A 14,424-nucleotide genomic window follows, 5' to 3' on the forward strand; every position below is an offset into this window, starting at 1 on the left:
AGGGAGGGAGCCGCTGTGCCCCCCCCACGCTGCCCCCTTGGCCTGGGCAGGGAGGGAGCCGCTGTGCCCGGCCCTCGGCCTTTCTGGGAACTAGCCGTGGCGGGCGATGGGCGCGTGCCCACAGGGAGGTCGCTGGGCGCCATTGGCTCACCATCACGGCCTTTGTGGCTCTCGGAGCACCCGCCGGTCACTCGTCCCCTCGGGGAAGCCCGGCCCGGCCCAGGGGCTCCCCGGGCTCCGGCCACCTTTCTGATGGCCGCTCCGGGGTGGGGGGGCTCCGTGGGCGCCCCTGACTGTCTGCCGTTGCAGTTACGTCCCGGAAGCCGAGGGAAGACGAGAAGGACGGGCAGGCGTACAAGTTCGTGTCTCGCGCCGAGATGGAGGCCGACATCAAGGCCGGGAAGTACCTGGAACACGGCGAGTACGAGGGGAACCTCTACGGCACCAGGATCGACTCCATCCTGGAGGTGGCGCAGACCGGCCGGACGTGCATCCTGGACGTGAACCCGCAGGTGAGGGCCCGCCCGCGCCTGCCTCGGGCCGCCCCCGGCCCCCCGGATCCCCTCATCGTGTCCCTCCTTCCCTGCAGGCCCTGAAGGTCCTCCGGACGTCCGAGTTCATGCCCTACGTGGTGTTCATCGCCGCCCCCGAGCTGGAGACGCTGCGGGCCATGCACAAGGCCGTGGTGGACGCCGGGATCACCACCAAGCTGCTGACCGTGAGTGGCTCCGAGGCTTCGGGGGGGGGGGTGCTTCTGGCCGGAGCACGTTGGCCTGCCTGGCCTGTCCTCAAGGGGCAAGTGTCCGGCCACTAGTATGGCCAGAAGGTCTTCCCGCGGGGTGTGTGGCGCACCAAGAAGCCCGAGAGGCCGGCCACAAGCCAGCCCACTCATGTCGTCCTGGGGAGACGGCCAGGGGCCGAGGGGACTCCTCGGGTCACTCCTGGGAACGCGGGGGCAGGACAGGGCAGGGCCTGCGGCCTGGGGCTCCTCTCGCTGCAGGTTGGCCACCTAACAAGGCCGGGGGAGGCTCCATCTCCTGAGGCGGTCAAGGTTTGGTTCTGGTTCTGTGTCTAAGGCCCATTTGCACCCAAAAGGGGAGATCGGGTCCGAGGGTTTAAGCAGGGGGTCTCCGGCTCATCTGTCCCCTTAGGGCAGGGCCGAGGCTCGGCCCCCACCCTGACTCCAGTATCGAGCGCTTGGTGGTAGAATGTGGCCCGCGCCTAGCCGGGGGCCCTCGGGCCAGTCACCCAAGCCTGCAGGCCTCGGCTCTGCTCATCTGTAAAATGAACCCGAGAGGCGGATGGCCCGTCACCCCAGGATCTCCGCCAAGGAAACCCCAAATGGGGTCCCCAAGAGACAGACACAACTGAAAAAAGACTTGCCGGCGAGGCCCGCTCCACGTTGGCCGAGCATGGCGCCATTGGAGAAGCCTCGTCCCCCCGCAGTGAGAGCCTGGACGGGCAGCGCACCGGACGCTGCCATCACGCCAGCCTCCAGAACAGGAGAGACGGCACGGGGGCGACCGGCCTTGTGTCGTACACAGCGAAGCTCGGAGGAGAGAAGCGGCCAGAGAAAGAAGGGAGGCGCGAGCAGCGGATGGCGCGCAGGCTCGGCCTCTAGGCCTCTCCCCCGGCCCTCCCGTCGTTCGGCCCCAGGAACGCGGCTCTCCTTGGGGGGCTTATTCCGCCCCGGCACCTTCCCAGAACACGTCAGCCACCGTGTCTTGGGTCCGGTGGGTTTTGCCCAGTACATCGAATTGTTAAACACATCCTGCTTCCAAGGTTGCTAGAGAGACCCCCGAGCCATCTGCTCTCTGCCCTGATAGGTGGCCGAGGCCTGGGTCCTGGCACAGCCACTGGAAGGCCTTCCTCGGAGGAAGCAAGAGTGGGCAGAGCTCTGACCCTTCACTTGGAGGCAATGGACGAGGCTGGCATCATTCTCGGGAACTCTGCCAGCCTTGGGGCGGCCTCCAGTGAGGACACGCTCCCCCCTTCTCCCAGGGGCACCAGGAGCCTTTCTCCAGGGAGCCCACTTTATGGCAGGTACTCAGGAAGGGCCCTGACCAAACGGCCCGAAGCAGGAATCGTGATTGCAGGGAGGGACCCTCAGAGACAACATGGCGCCTTGGCACCCCTGCACACCCCAGGCCTGTGGCAGCAGCAGATCCCTTCCTTTCTCAGGCTTCAGGCGATGCTCGGCCTGACCGCTACACACAGCCCTGACACAGGTCTCCGGGGCGTGTCCGTGGGGCAGCCAGGTGGCCCCATCATGCCCCGAGCGCCGGGCCCGGAGTCCAGAAGCCTCATCCCCTGAGTTCCAGTCCAGCCTCCAAAGCTCTCTGGCTGGGTGCCTGAGGCAAGTCACTGAAACCTTGTTGGCCTCCACTTCCCCATCTGTGAAATGAGCTGAAGGACACGGCCAGCCGCTGCAGCACTGTCCTGGGAACATCCCGGATGGGGGCCCAAACACTCCTGAGATGGCCAGACCCGGAGCTGGCTGAACCCCCCCGTTGGCAGCTGTGCGAACTTCTGAAGAATGAAGACCTGCTTGGAAGTGATATGAAGCCATTTAGACAGTGCTGTGATTGCTAAAAGAGCAAGAAGGATGATAATAAAGAAAAAGGAAGCTGAAAAACCCAACATACGGTCCTTGTGGGGGAGGCCAGGAGGCGGCACCCTCAGGTTGATGCTGACCCTTGTCTGAGGGACCTTTGAGGCAGATCCAGCGAGAGGAGGGGCTCCCCTCACAGCATCACAGGCTTAAATGCATCCAGTGCTTGGGATGGCCGAGGACACCAGGGAGATCCAGCTAGAGTTGTCACACCATTAGCCCAGGCTTGATGCCAAAAATCTGAAGCAAGCAGGCCCTGTGAGCCCTGCTGCTCATCCTCAGTTAGGCTGCCAGGATGCCCTGGGGGTGGCCTAGAGGGACTCTGCGGGCCGCTTCCCTGGGGCTGGGCAGCTGATTGAGAAGCCCCCCCACGCCTTTTCCCAGGGTTCTCTGCCTGGGGTGCGCCCAAGCTCCACTTGTGGGGGAAGTTGGGTAAGAGCAGCCCCACGCACCCTGCTGGCTTGGAGGGGGGATTGGCGAGACGAGGCTGGCCAGCTCATGCGCTTCTTTCCCTTTCACACCCCTGCAGGACACGAACCTGAAGAAGACGGTGGACGAGAGCGCCCGCATCCAGAGAGCCTACAACCACTACTTCGACCTGATCATCGTCAACGACAACCTGGACAAGGCCTTCGAGAAGCTGCAGGCCGCCATCGAGAGACTGCGGGCCGAGCCGCAGTGGGTGCCTATCAGCTGGGTGTACTGACGGGCCGGGGAGCCGACGCTCGGCCAATAAAATCCGGCCTCGGAGATGCGCGCCGAGCTGGCCACCCGCCAGGCCGCTGCCGCATTTGAGCTCTAGACCAAGTACTGGTAGATGACTGAATTTTTATAGAAAATAGAGACGGGGACGCGGACTAAATATGTAATTTATCTTAATTTTTCTAACTTTTTACAGATAACCTTTCTATTCCTATCACAGAGAGAAATGCGTTGAAGCATTTTGTCTACGTTCTTGCCTTTCTCACCCACGTGTTCCCACCGTTCCCTTTAGCAGTGCATTTGGGCCTCCTCTTCACTGTGATCGTGGATCCTTGCGCCGTTGCCGTAACCCCTCAGTCAGTCCCAGGAGGGCCCCACTCGCGCCCGAGCTGTCCGAGCCGCGTAGGGCCCCCTCCCCCGGCCGCACCGCTCCGAGGCCCTTCCGTAAACGGGCATCGCAGAGCCGCGGCTCCCTGGGCTGAGCAAGGGGCACCCCGAGGCAGGGAAGGAGGGAGGGAGAAGAAGGCTCGGGGCGTGCGCCTGAGACTTCCCAGCAGGCTTTGTTTTCACTAGTGAAAATTCCACTGATAAGGAAAAATACTTAATTTATAAAGCTTTTTATGCCACGGCCAGCAGCTCTCTTTGGCATCTCTCCATTCCTGTGATGGTTAAAGATTCTTTCCCTTTTTTCCCTTTGGAGGAACTCGTGAGTGAAGCTCATGCCACGTGAGCTAGGCTAGGCCAGGCTCTTTGGGCCCCACAGGATGGGGAGACTCCCCCAAGGCTCCATCCGGCCCTTCTCCGTGGCTCCTGCTCGGAGCCTCCTCACGCTCCCTGCCATCCTCCCCTCCTAATCCCTGCTCGAGAGCCCCCCAGGGGAGCGCAGGGAGCGAGCCTCTCCTCTGCTCACGGAAAGGTGGCGGGAGGGGCCTCACGTGGTGGGCTCAGCCCCCCCTCCCAGCACCAACCAAGGAGGGCTCTGGGTGCGACCCCCTTCCCGATGGCCTTCGGTCGCGTGTGCGAGATGATGGGGCCCAAGGGCGTCCGCCTCTGCCCTTCTCCCGGATCCCTTCCTTAGCCTCAGCAGACGTATTTGTGCCCCTGGAAGTCTCTGAAGTGGTCCGAATGGCGCAGGCCTGTGTGCACCCGCGTCCCATCTCTGCACCTCCAGGACCCGTCCAGGTGACTTTGGGGCATCTGTGCTGCGAGAGGAGCCCCTGAGCCTGATCTCGGCCACTTTCCAAATGTGAAACTCGCTGTAGGCGAGACTCGAATCTGCCCCCCTCAGGGAAGTGTGGCCTTCCTGGGAAGGAGCTGGGGGGAGGCTGGGCTGCCTCCTGAGCCGTCATCACATACGTGTGTGTGGAGAGCAACAGCCTCCCCTTGGTGGGGCACAGCCTGGCTCCCCCCGAGATGGGAGCTGCACCCCTCAGCTGCCTTTGCTCTCCATCGCCCGGGCTCAGAATCAGGGATGGAAAGTGCCAAACGGGGCTGCACAGAGGAGGCTCGGCCACCCGGGGAGTGTCGGGGGGCCAAATGGTGGCCTTCTCGCCCCAAACCTCCATCCCAGGAGAGGTCTTTAAGGGCCCCCAAAGAGCCTCCTCTGGGAAAAGTGAGCCACACGCTGGGCTCCTTCCATGGCCCCTAGGAGCGCCCGGGGCCCCTGGCCCGCAGTGAGCAGCTCCTTGGGGGCCCCCAGAGCCAGCTGAGGACGGGGAGCCCCCGAGGGCAGACCGAGGCTGACGGCCTGCCCTCGTAGCCGCGTGGGGCTGGAAGGGAGGGACAGCCCTGTGGGAGGAGGGCCAGGAGGCCGGCCGAGGAATGAGTCTGAGGGCTCTCGGAGGTCCTGGGTGGGCCGTGCGCTGCCATCTTGGTGAGGGGGCGCAGGGCGGCGGCAGACGTCAGCTGGATCTGGGAGGGGCCGTGGAGGCGGCACATGGGCATCGCGTGGGCAGCCGTCCTGTGAGCGCTCTTGGGAGACAGCCTGGAGGGCGGCCCCGGCCCAGAGCAGGACGGCCGGCGGGGCAGACGCAGGCGGGCTGCCCTCGGACGGAACGTTGGCTGCCCTGAGATGGAGGTCACCTGCCCGGCCCGGCCCGCGCTGACGTAGATCCGGACTTTATTGAAACAGCAGCCCAAGGAGAGGTCCTGGCCGGGACGCCGGAAGGAAGGCGGGTCGGTCCATCTGGGTCGCCATGACTGCGGGGCGCTCTGTCCCCTTCCCGGGGGTTCGGGGCTTCCAGTCTGGAAACTGGGGGTTAAGAGCCTCGTCGTGGCCCCCGGCTGATGCCCAACACCCCTGGACGTCTGCCGCGGGTCCAAGACATCATGGATGCCGATGAGGAAGAGGCGCCGGAGGCTCCCGGCATTCACACGTTGCCGTATTTCCTGCCCATCCGCGCGGCTCCCCCCGATCAGCCCGTACAAGCCGCCCCCCTCCGTCTCAGGACTGGCGCCCCCAAAGGGTCCCGCCTAATTCCACCCGAGCGCTCGGCTTGGCTGAACGCGGACCTTCCGCTTTCTGAAGAAGGGCCGGCGGGCGGCGGAGGGCAGAGAGCGGCAGCAGCGGGCGACATCCCGGAAAGGCTCCTTTTCATCTTGCGGGGAGCGCTGGGCTGGGGCCCCTCTCTGGGGAGGCTCCTTTGTGGGAACATGTCGGGGAGACCCTCGAAGTCAGGTTGGCCGTCCTTCCTGCTGGGAGAACCGCGCTGCCCCCTCTGTGTTTGGGGTACCACGTACGCAGACACACAGTTTGGGGGGGCAGGACCCCATGACCAGGTGCTGTCCCAGGGCGTTGGGGTGTCTCTTCTGTGTTCCAAGCGCCACCTCTCTCAGCTCTGTCCGAGGAGGTTCCACGTCTCTGTTTCCTCCTTTAGCCATGTTTGAGGCCGTTTCCCCCCTGACCTTCCCTATCGGGCTCCTGTGCGGCCAGGAGGGACTTTTGAAAGGAAGACGAGGCTCTCGGGGCTCGCTGTAGGCTCGGCTGCCCCCCCCCCCATCCCTCCACCCTGCCTTGTTCCCAGGACCGTTTCCTGTTCCAGCCCAGCTGCGAGCAGTGAGCTCACCTATTCCAATGGGTTCGGAGTTCTGGCCCGGGTCAGCCGGAATCTTTCTGTCAAGTAAAGAGACTGTTTGATGTTCTCCTTCGTCCGCCTCCTCGAACCCTCTGAAGGCAGCAATCACAGTCCACAAAGCCTTCGCTCGGTGCCCAAAGACGGGGTTCTTCCTCCCGTCCCTTCACTCTCCTGAAATGCGACTTTCCCAGCCCAGGAAGCGGCGGCTGCCACCTACCCTTTGGACACCCGTTTGTAAACCCCAACGCAGCCCCGAAGGCCCGGGCTTGGGAGCTCGTGATTTGGCCCAAGTTCAGAGACTCCCCGAATCCACCATCCCTTCTCGAGTCACAGCCTTAACCCCAGAAGGAGCCTGACTCCTCCGTCCTCTCGGAGGGCAGCGAATCACTCGTGGCTCCTCCGAGGAGCAGAGTCCATCCTCATCCTCAGCCCCCCCAGCCGTGCAGCAAAGCCCCAGGGCATCGGTTCTGGGGTTCTGGGGGAGAGCCCAGCCCTTGGGGGACAACCATTTCACCCTCCAGGTCGGCTTCCTCGAGGCCAGGTAGGGTCAGAGCGCAGGCGGCCAGGATCGCCCTCTAAAAGACGTCGACTCCGGCGCTGACAGGAGGCCATCCTGAAAGACGCCCCGACCTGGTGCCCAGAACGCCTCTCCTTCCTCCCAAGCTCCAAGCTGCTTCCCTGAAGGGTCTCCCCATCCTTCCGACCTCGCCCTGCCCTCCCGCCCACAAGGCCCAGCGATGGGCTGGCTCGATGGTCCTCAGGAAGGAACCAGCTTCAGAGCTCTCCTTTGCCCCACCTCGCGGGCCCTGCTAAGGGAAGCCACCCACAGGTGACATTAAAGGTGCTTCTGAACAGCGAGAGGAATGAGTCAGGCGGAGCCGGGTGGGGGAGACGGGGGTGCCGATCGCGAGCCCCAGGGACTATTTTTAACGTGCAGCGGCCGTGGCACGGCAGCCCCCGGCAGCCAGGAGGGAGGGTGTCGGGTCGCTTCGTGCTCGCTCCTGCGGGCACCGCGCCGTACAGCGGGTACTTCATAAACGCGGGCAGTTGGCCGATTCTGCCGGGGCTACCGAGCGTTCTCTCCCAGGACGGCCATCCCATAAACTTGAGATTAGTGGCAGGTGCCGGTGCCCCAGCCTGTCAGGACAAAGCTCAGCCCTTCCCCGTTACCCCTTCCAAACGCACGGGGGGGGGGGGGGGGGTGCTGGGCTCTGAGCCGAGGCCTGAGACCGAAGAGACCTTGTATGCCCTCCACCCTATGAATGAACGCAGGCTCGCCTGGGCCAAAGTGGGGGAGTTTGCTGGCTGCTGGATTTAGGAGCGGAAGGGACCTTGGAGGTAAGCTGCCCCTCCCCTCACCGGACAGATAAAGAACCCGGGGCAAAAAGAGTAAACTGACCCAAAATCGAGCAGCGGGTCGTTGGAGTCAATACTGACTCCTTCTGATGCCAAATCCATTTCCAAACTGGGTCTAAAAGACCCAAAGCTCAAAAGGTTTCCACATGGATTTCCACTTACAAAACAAAAGCGCTTCTATCGCCCCCGCCGCCACGTTTCCTGAGCTTTGATTCTGTTTTCCCAAGAATCGGCCCCCGACGTAGGGTCGGCGTGGTTCTGGGGTCCTCCTGGGTTTTCCTTCCTCCCCCGCCATTTGTATCCCCAGTTTGACATCGGGCATCCGACTGCATGTCTCTAGACTTGTCTTTTGCACATAGGGAGGAGAACGGCTTTAAAAAGAGGGCAAAACGCTCGGCAGCCCCCAGACCCGTGTCTGAACACCCTGCAACATGCTGCTGCCGCCACCAGCTCGTCGGGTGGCGGAAATCTGTCACGTTCATAAAACCAAGTGCTGCTCCTTGGGCGCTGCTGGAGCAGGGACACGCCGAGGTCATCTGTGTCCGAGGACAGGCCGGCTGCCCTCTAACCAAAGTCCCTCTCCGTCCTCTCGGCCATTTCCTGTCCTGTTCGTGTGTTGTCCACAATGCAAACTGCAGAAATGTACAAATCGACGCCAAGGAGATATTTTTGTATATATAAAGAAATAAAGACTTACTATTGCAAGAGGCTAAGAGCATTTTTTTAATCTCTTCCTACATAATCAGGGAATCGGGGCCATTCATTTGTTCGGCGGGCGCGTTTCTTCATCGCTGCAGTAGGGCCTGGGCACTCGGGGTCAGGGAGGACCTGCCTCACGGCTGCCGCTTGGCACAGCCTCGGCTCCACTCTAACGAGGGTCTGGGCCCACCTGCCTGTCGGGGGATGGCCAGGGAGCAACAAGGACGTCCCCCCGCTCAGGGACGCGTCCTCGCCTTCACAGAGAAAGGGAGAGCCTGTCCTCCATCTCCCTGGTGCCTCGGAGGCAGGGAGCCCCCAGAGACTCTGCCCAGAGAGTCAGCGGCCCAGAGCCACAACAGAGAGGCGCAGGAATGAGCAGAACTTTCCTCCGAGGTCCCACGTTTTATAAATTAAGCAGCAGGATCCTGGGAAGCTGGGCCCAAGTGGTCTCCTGGGCATTACAGCATTAAGATAAACCACAAAGGAGCAGCAGAGGAAGACGGGGCTTGTGGGGGAGATTGTCCTGTAAAGGGCCCGGGGGGGGGCTGGTCAGTCCCCCCCTCCCCACCCCAGAAAGACGCCATGTCCATCCCAAAGCACATCTGCTTATTCAAAATGCATTTGAATCCCAAGCCTCCTCGGCCTCCCCTCTAAGGTGGCTGCAGCAGAGATCTCTGATTACAGACTTAGAATTCTCAGTCCTGCTTCCCCTCTGTGCTGGGCCGAGCGCCCTGAATGGGATGCCGAGAGGACTCTCCGGGCAGAGATAACCTTCTGCCACAGGTTTTTCTAGCGGCTGAATTGCTGTGATTCTGATTTTTAAAATGTTAGGGGAGGCAGTGAGGGGGCTCCGATCGAGAGCCAGAGCTAGAGACGGTTCAAATCTGCCTTCCAACATTTCCTAGCTGGGTGACCCTGGGCTAGTCACCTAACCCCCTTTCCTGGCCCTTAACATTCTTCTGCCTTGGAACCAATGCACGGTAGGATTCTAGGATGGCAGGGAAGGGTTTAAAAACAAAAGCCAGGCAGCGTTTCACCTGCAAAGGGCCCACTGCTGGGCTCTCTTAGAAGAGGAAGCCCTCCCGCTCCCCGGTCTTGGGCAGTCAGCTTTGTCTTTTCTGAAAACGGGGCTCTCTGTTGGCCGCCATTGACGGTCCCCCGGACCTCCTCTGAGGGCATCATTCGCCTCTTCTTTCTAAAGCACAGAGTCCGTGCAGGATGATGTAGAGAAGGAGCGGGAGGTACTGGGGCTTCTCCACGATGACGGCTTTCACTGCTGAGCCCGAGCGCTCCAGGCTGATGTTGGAGAGTGCAAACAGCTCCCGCACCATCTCGAACCTCTCTGCGTCCTCCAGCAGAGCCAGGCTCGGGTCTCCCAGGGCCAAGAAGCCATCCGGGGATGTCGCTTGAGGCTGTAATTAGAGTCACTTATTAGTGAGCTAATGTTTGTGTCCTTAAGTCTAGAAAAAGAGAGTGGAGAGATGGAAGTCTCGCCTCAGCGCCCTCATTTTTCCAAAGGAGCAAACGGGCCCAGAAGGGTGAACTTGGCCCAAATCACCACCCCTCTGCCTCCCTCCATCCAGGGCGCTGACTGGTCAGAGCCCCTGGTAACCCCGACCCACCTGCCGTTTCCTCCACCAATGCAGATTACAGGGTCAAAGACTTAATGCCCGAAGAGTCCTTCAGGGTCGTGGTGTCCCTCAGCCAGTTTCCAGCCCTGTCTGACCCTTCAGGACCCTGTTTGGGGTTTTCTTGGCAAAGATACTGGAGTGGTTTGCCATTTCCTTCTCCAGCTCATTTTACAGATGAGGAAACTGAGGCCATCAGGGTTCTATGAGTTGCCCGGAGTCACACAGCTAGTGTCAGAGGCCAGATTTGAACTCAGGAAGATGAATCTGGGTCTGGGGTGCCACCTAGCACTCTGATTTGATGCTCTGTAGTACAGGTCATTTGAACTGAGACCCAAGGAGGTTGCAGTCAGGTAAACTGGGCAGAGGGAGCATTTGAACCCAGGCTCTGACTCTCAGTCAAGGCTATTTCAATTCATTTATTCTTTGCTGCCCATTGTGGGGTAAGTTCCCCATGCCTACCTCTCCTCCCCACAAATGTTTTTGCAAAAATAACCCCACCTGGCCGATTTGTACCTCCCGGCCTTGGGCATCTTTATGTGTGGAACCAGAGGAGAAAGAAGATGACAAGGCTGTAACCCCCAAATCTAATTGGTAAGTGGAGATGAAGGTGAGGACATCTTTGCATAAACACACATTCCTTTTCTCTTCCTTTTCAGTACTCTGCTAAGAGAATAGACTATCCTGTAAATGCCGGACACTTACCAGACACCAGGGAGGCCATTCTCATGATGCCCTCCTCTGGTGAGAGACAGCTAAACCCCAAGGGGGCCGGCTCCTTCCAGGCTCTGGTGATTTGGGGCACAGAGACCCAGCCTGGAATCAGGAGGACTTGAGCGCAAATCCAGGCTCAAACATGTTATAGCTGTGTGACCCTGGGCCGATCATTTCACCTCTGCCTACCTCAGGCTCCTCATCAGTAAAATGGGGATCATTATAGCCCTTCCCTCCCAGGGTTGTTGTGAGAGACGAATGAAATATTGATAAACTGCTTGGCACAGTGTCAGGCACATAGTGAGGAATTATCAATAAACACTTGTTCCCTCCCTCTATCATGCCAACAGCTCTTTGAGAGCAGAGACAATCTCCTGCCTGACCAACTGCCCAAGGATCAGGCTGGGTCAGTGTCCAAGGAGGGTGGAAGGCAGTGGAAAATCCCCGTTGGCATCATCTAAAGTCAATGGTTCCATCGCATTGCCAGGATATGCCCCAGTGTGATGCCCTCCTTCCTTCCAGGCACACCAGTCTGTCCCAACCCCCCTTAATTCTAGGTACTTCCCCACGTTGCTCTCTACTAGCCAGAGCCATATGTGTGACATAAGCCCTGATGTGTGTAGGTCTCTCTCTCCCTGTACAAAGCCATTTGCCTCCTTCATTGGACTGAGAGTTCCCCAAGTGGCAGGAACTGCCCCCTTTCCCTAAAGCTCAGTAGCGTGCACATTCCTGGCACCGAGGACTTCAGAGCTCAGACCCCGCCACACTGCAGGGTGGCTCCCCATCCCCTGGGCCAGTGTTCCTGCCTTCCTCAAATGAGCCCAGATTCACTATCTCTTACCAGGTGCATCCTCCCCCTGGCCCAAGTGAAACTCACACCGTGAGGGCAGGGCCTCCCTTTCTGTAAATCCCCACACCCAGCATGGAACAGGGCTAAAATAATACTGCTTGGATGGTGGGCTAAGCACATGGCTCTCTGTGCAATCATCAAAATTCTCCTTTTCTCCCTGGGTTAGACTGAGTGAAGAACCTCCCCTACCTTTCTAGGCAGTAACTCCAATGATCCAGAAGTCTCCCTGGCCTCTCCCTCCCTGCCTCCTCATCTGCCCCAGCCCTGGCCCTTAAACCGGGGTGCCCACTGAGCTCTGCTATTCCAGTGACATCCCTCCGAAGGAAGGAGCCCCTGGACCCTGCTAACGTGGGCCGCCTGCTGATGCTGCTTTATTAATGATCCAATTTGTTTTTAATAAAGGAAAAACTTAACCTTGCCTCCCTGGGGCTGAGCATCTAACCAACTCACTCTCATTTGATGACATTTCCTGAGGGGACCCGGCTAATGACGTTCTTAGGAGAACAAGTAAGATGGGTCCCTCTGTGGCTTGGGAAGACAAAGCCAACAATTCTAATTTAATACTCTTGTAGTGTCTGGATGGAACAGAACGGACTGGCCGGCCGGTCCTTGGCGTGGGTTGGGCTTCAGCTAGGCAGACCTGCCAGACCAGATCTCTCACCCCACAGAGGGTCAGCCTGACTTCCAAAAGACTCATTGGGAGTCACGGGACCCAAGTTCAAATCCTAGCTCTGCCACCTATTATCTGACCTTCAGCAGGGGACTTTCACCTCCCCAGGCCTCCGCTTCCTCTGCTGTAAAAGGAAGGAGTTGACCTGGATGGCCTCTTAAGCCCTTCCTGATCCCAGCTTTTGCCTCCTTCACCACCTTAGCCCCTGGGGTTCCCTACTTACCAAGTAGCACAAGGCTGGTACCATGTCTAACTGGCAGCAGGTGCCCATCAGAGCTGGGGCTTTGTCTGGCATCTCTGCAAAGACAGAAGTCAGAGTCACTGACAAAGGAAGACCATGTCCTGGGGTCAGCCTGAGGGCCAGAAGATCTGGCCAGGTCTTCTCCAGCCCCCAAGCCCAGCCGAACGGAGAGCACCCACTGCCCTGGGTGGGTCTCCTATGGACAGACGGGCCTCACACACCAAAATAGTTATAGCAGCACTTGGAGAAGCAGAGCTGGTGCCCAGCGCTTCGGAAATGGCAAACCCAACAAGCACGTGTTGGGTGTCAGCCCTGTGGGCCAGGCGCCATGCTGTGGCCTCTGGGATACAAGCCGAAAGCTCCTGCCCTCCAGAGGCTTCCAATCTAAGGAGGGAAGGCAGCAGTGGGGACGGGAGGAAGTGTACCCGCCCTGAGGGGCGCAGGCACAGCTGAGAGTGCCCTGCATGGAGAGGAGTGAAGGCACTCCCCTAAAGAGAGGATTACTGGCCACTAGAGAGGGAGGAGAAGACTTGGATGAACGGATCAGAGAGCGACTGCAACATAAAGGAAAAGGCACTGATGTTCCACATTCGGTTTTGGATGGACACAGGGACCAACCCGTGGCCAGAAAATCTCTGCCTCGCTCCTCTCTGCAGACGGAGGGGCCGGCTACAAGGGAAGAAAGGCGCATTCCTTGTCAGATGTGGCAGGGGCTGATTGGTTTTGCTGAACTTCAGAAATTCAGGTTAAGTGGCTTGCCTAAGTTCACAAAGCTATGTCCAAGATCTGGGTTCAAATCTCACCTCAGACACTAGGTGACCCTGAGCAAGTCCCTTAACCCTGTTTGCCTTAGTTTCCTCATCTATAAAAAGAACTGGAGAAGGAAATGGCCAACCACTCCAGGATCTTTGCCCAGAGAACCCCAAATGGAGTCCAGAAGGGTTGGAAATGACTAAAACAACCGAACAACAACCTCCGGGTTCCAGGGCCTGCACGCTATCCATTGCTCCACCTGGCCGCCCAATCTAGAAACACCTACGTGTAGACATCAGTTAATCCTGGAGCTCCAGACAAATGTCTGGGTGGGATATAGGTTCCCTTTGGGCTAGTGGCATGATTGACAGGATGCTGGGTTTGGGATTAAGAACACCTGAGTTTGAATCGAACATACTTTGAGAAGCTGCGTAACCCCAAGTAAGTCCCTTAAACTCTCAGGACCTATTTTTTCATCTATAAAATGGGTCTAAATGAGCACCCACCTTGCAAAGGGATCGTGGGGATCAAATGAAATGATGTATTTAAGGTGCTTGGCAAACTTCAAAGCCCTGAAGAAATGGGGGTTGAGGACACAGAATAGGCATCATTAAATAAGATTCTAAAACAGTTTCATGAACTTAAAAAAAAAAGTACTGAGGGGGCAGCCAGGTGGCTCAAAGGACTGAGAGCCAGGACTGGGGGGGGGGCGTAGAGAGGGGGGCAGGTCCTGGATTTTAAATCTAGCCTCAGACACTTCCCAGCTGTGTGACCCTGGGTAAGTCACTTCACCCCCATTGCCTAGCCCTTACCATGTTTCCACCTTGGACCCAATACACAGTATTGACTCTAAGATAAAGCTCAAAGGGAGAGAGAGGAAGGAGACAGAACTGTCATCTTTTACACGGTGACACTCGCCCCACATGTGGCTTCTGGGCCCTTCTCATCCGCTGGCAATCATTAACGGGTTTATTTATAAAAGGTGACTTCTCCAGGGAGGGGGTCACGTCAGGACACACACAGGCCTGCAGCCTCTTCCTGTCAGGGTGGGCAGACGCTGCTCTGGATCCCTGGGGCTCAGGGCGGGTGCAGGGGGCCCAGAGGAGGAGAGGCCTTTCCCCACTGC

At 59.1% G+C, this 14,424-nt stretch overlaps 2 protein-coding genes across 3 annotated transcripts in view; one reads left to right on the top strand and one right to left on the bottom strand.

Annotated features, from left to right (window-relative positions):
- Positions 1 to 3,401, top strand: part of PALS2 (protein associated with LIN7 2, MAGUK p55 family member) — a 26,592-nt gene extending 23,191 nt beyond the window's left edge. For both annotated transcript variants that reach the window (XM_044679917.1, XM_044679919.1), the window contains 3 exons: positions 310 to 512; positions 590 to 718; positions 3,141 to 3,401. In XM_044679917.1, coding sequence (XP_044535852.1) covers positions 310 to 512; positions 590 to 718; positions 3,141 to 3,317 — 509 coding nt within the window. In that variant the 3' untranslated portion in view covers positions 3,318 to 3,401. The remainder of the gene's footprint in view (positions 1 to 309; positions 513 to 589; positions 719 to 3,140) is intronic.
- A 6,219-nt stretch (positions 3,402 to 9,620) lies between these two features.
- The window catches only part of GSDME (gasdermin E), a 45,514-nt gene continuing 40,710 nt past the window's right edge, over positions 9,621 to 14,424 (bottom strand). Inside the window, exons 8-9 of the mRNA XM_044678860.1 lie at positions 12,528 to 12,601; positions 9,621 to 9,854 (exon numbers count right to left, since the gene is read on the bottom strand). Of these exons, the coding sequence (XP_044534795.1) occupies positions 9,621 to 9,854; positions 12,528 to 12,601 (308 nt within the window). The remainder of the gene's footprint in view (positions 9,855 to 12,527; positions 12,602 to 14,424) is intronic.

Source organism: Gracilinanus agilis, chromosome 5 (genome assembly GCF_016433145.1).
Source record: "Gracilinanus agilis isolate LMUSP501 chromosome 5, AgileGrace, whole genome shotgun sequence".
Classification (NCBI taxonomy): Eukaryota; Metazoa; Chordata; class Mammalia; order Didelphimorphia; family Didelphidae; genus Gracilinanus; species Gracilinanus agilis.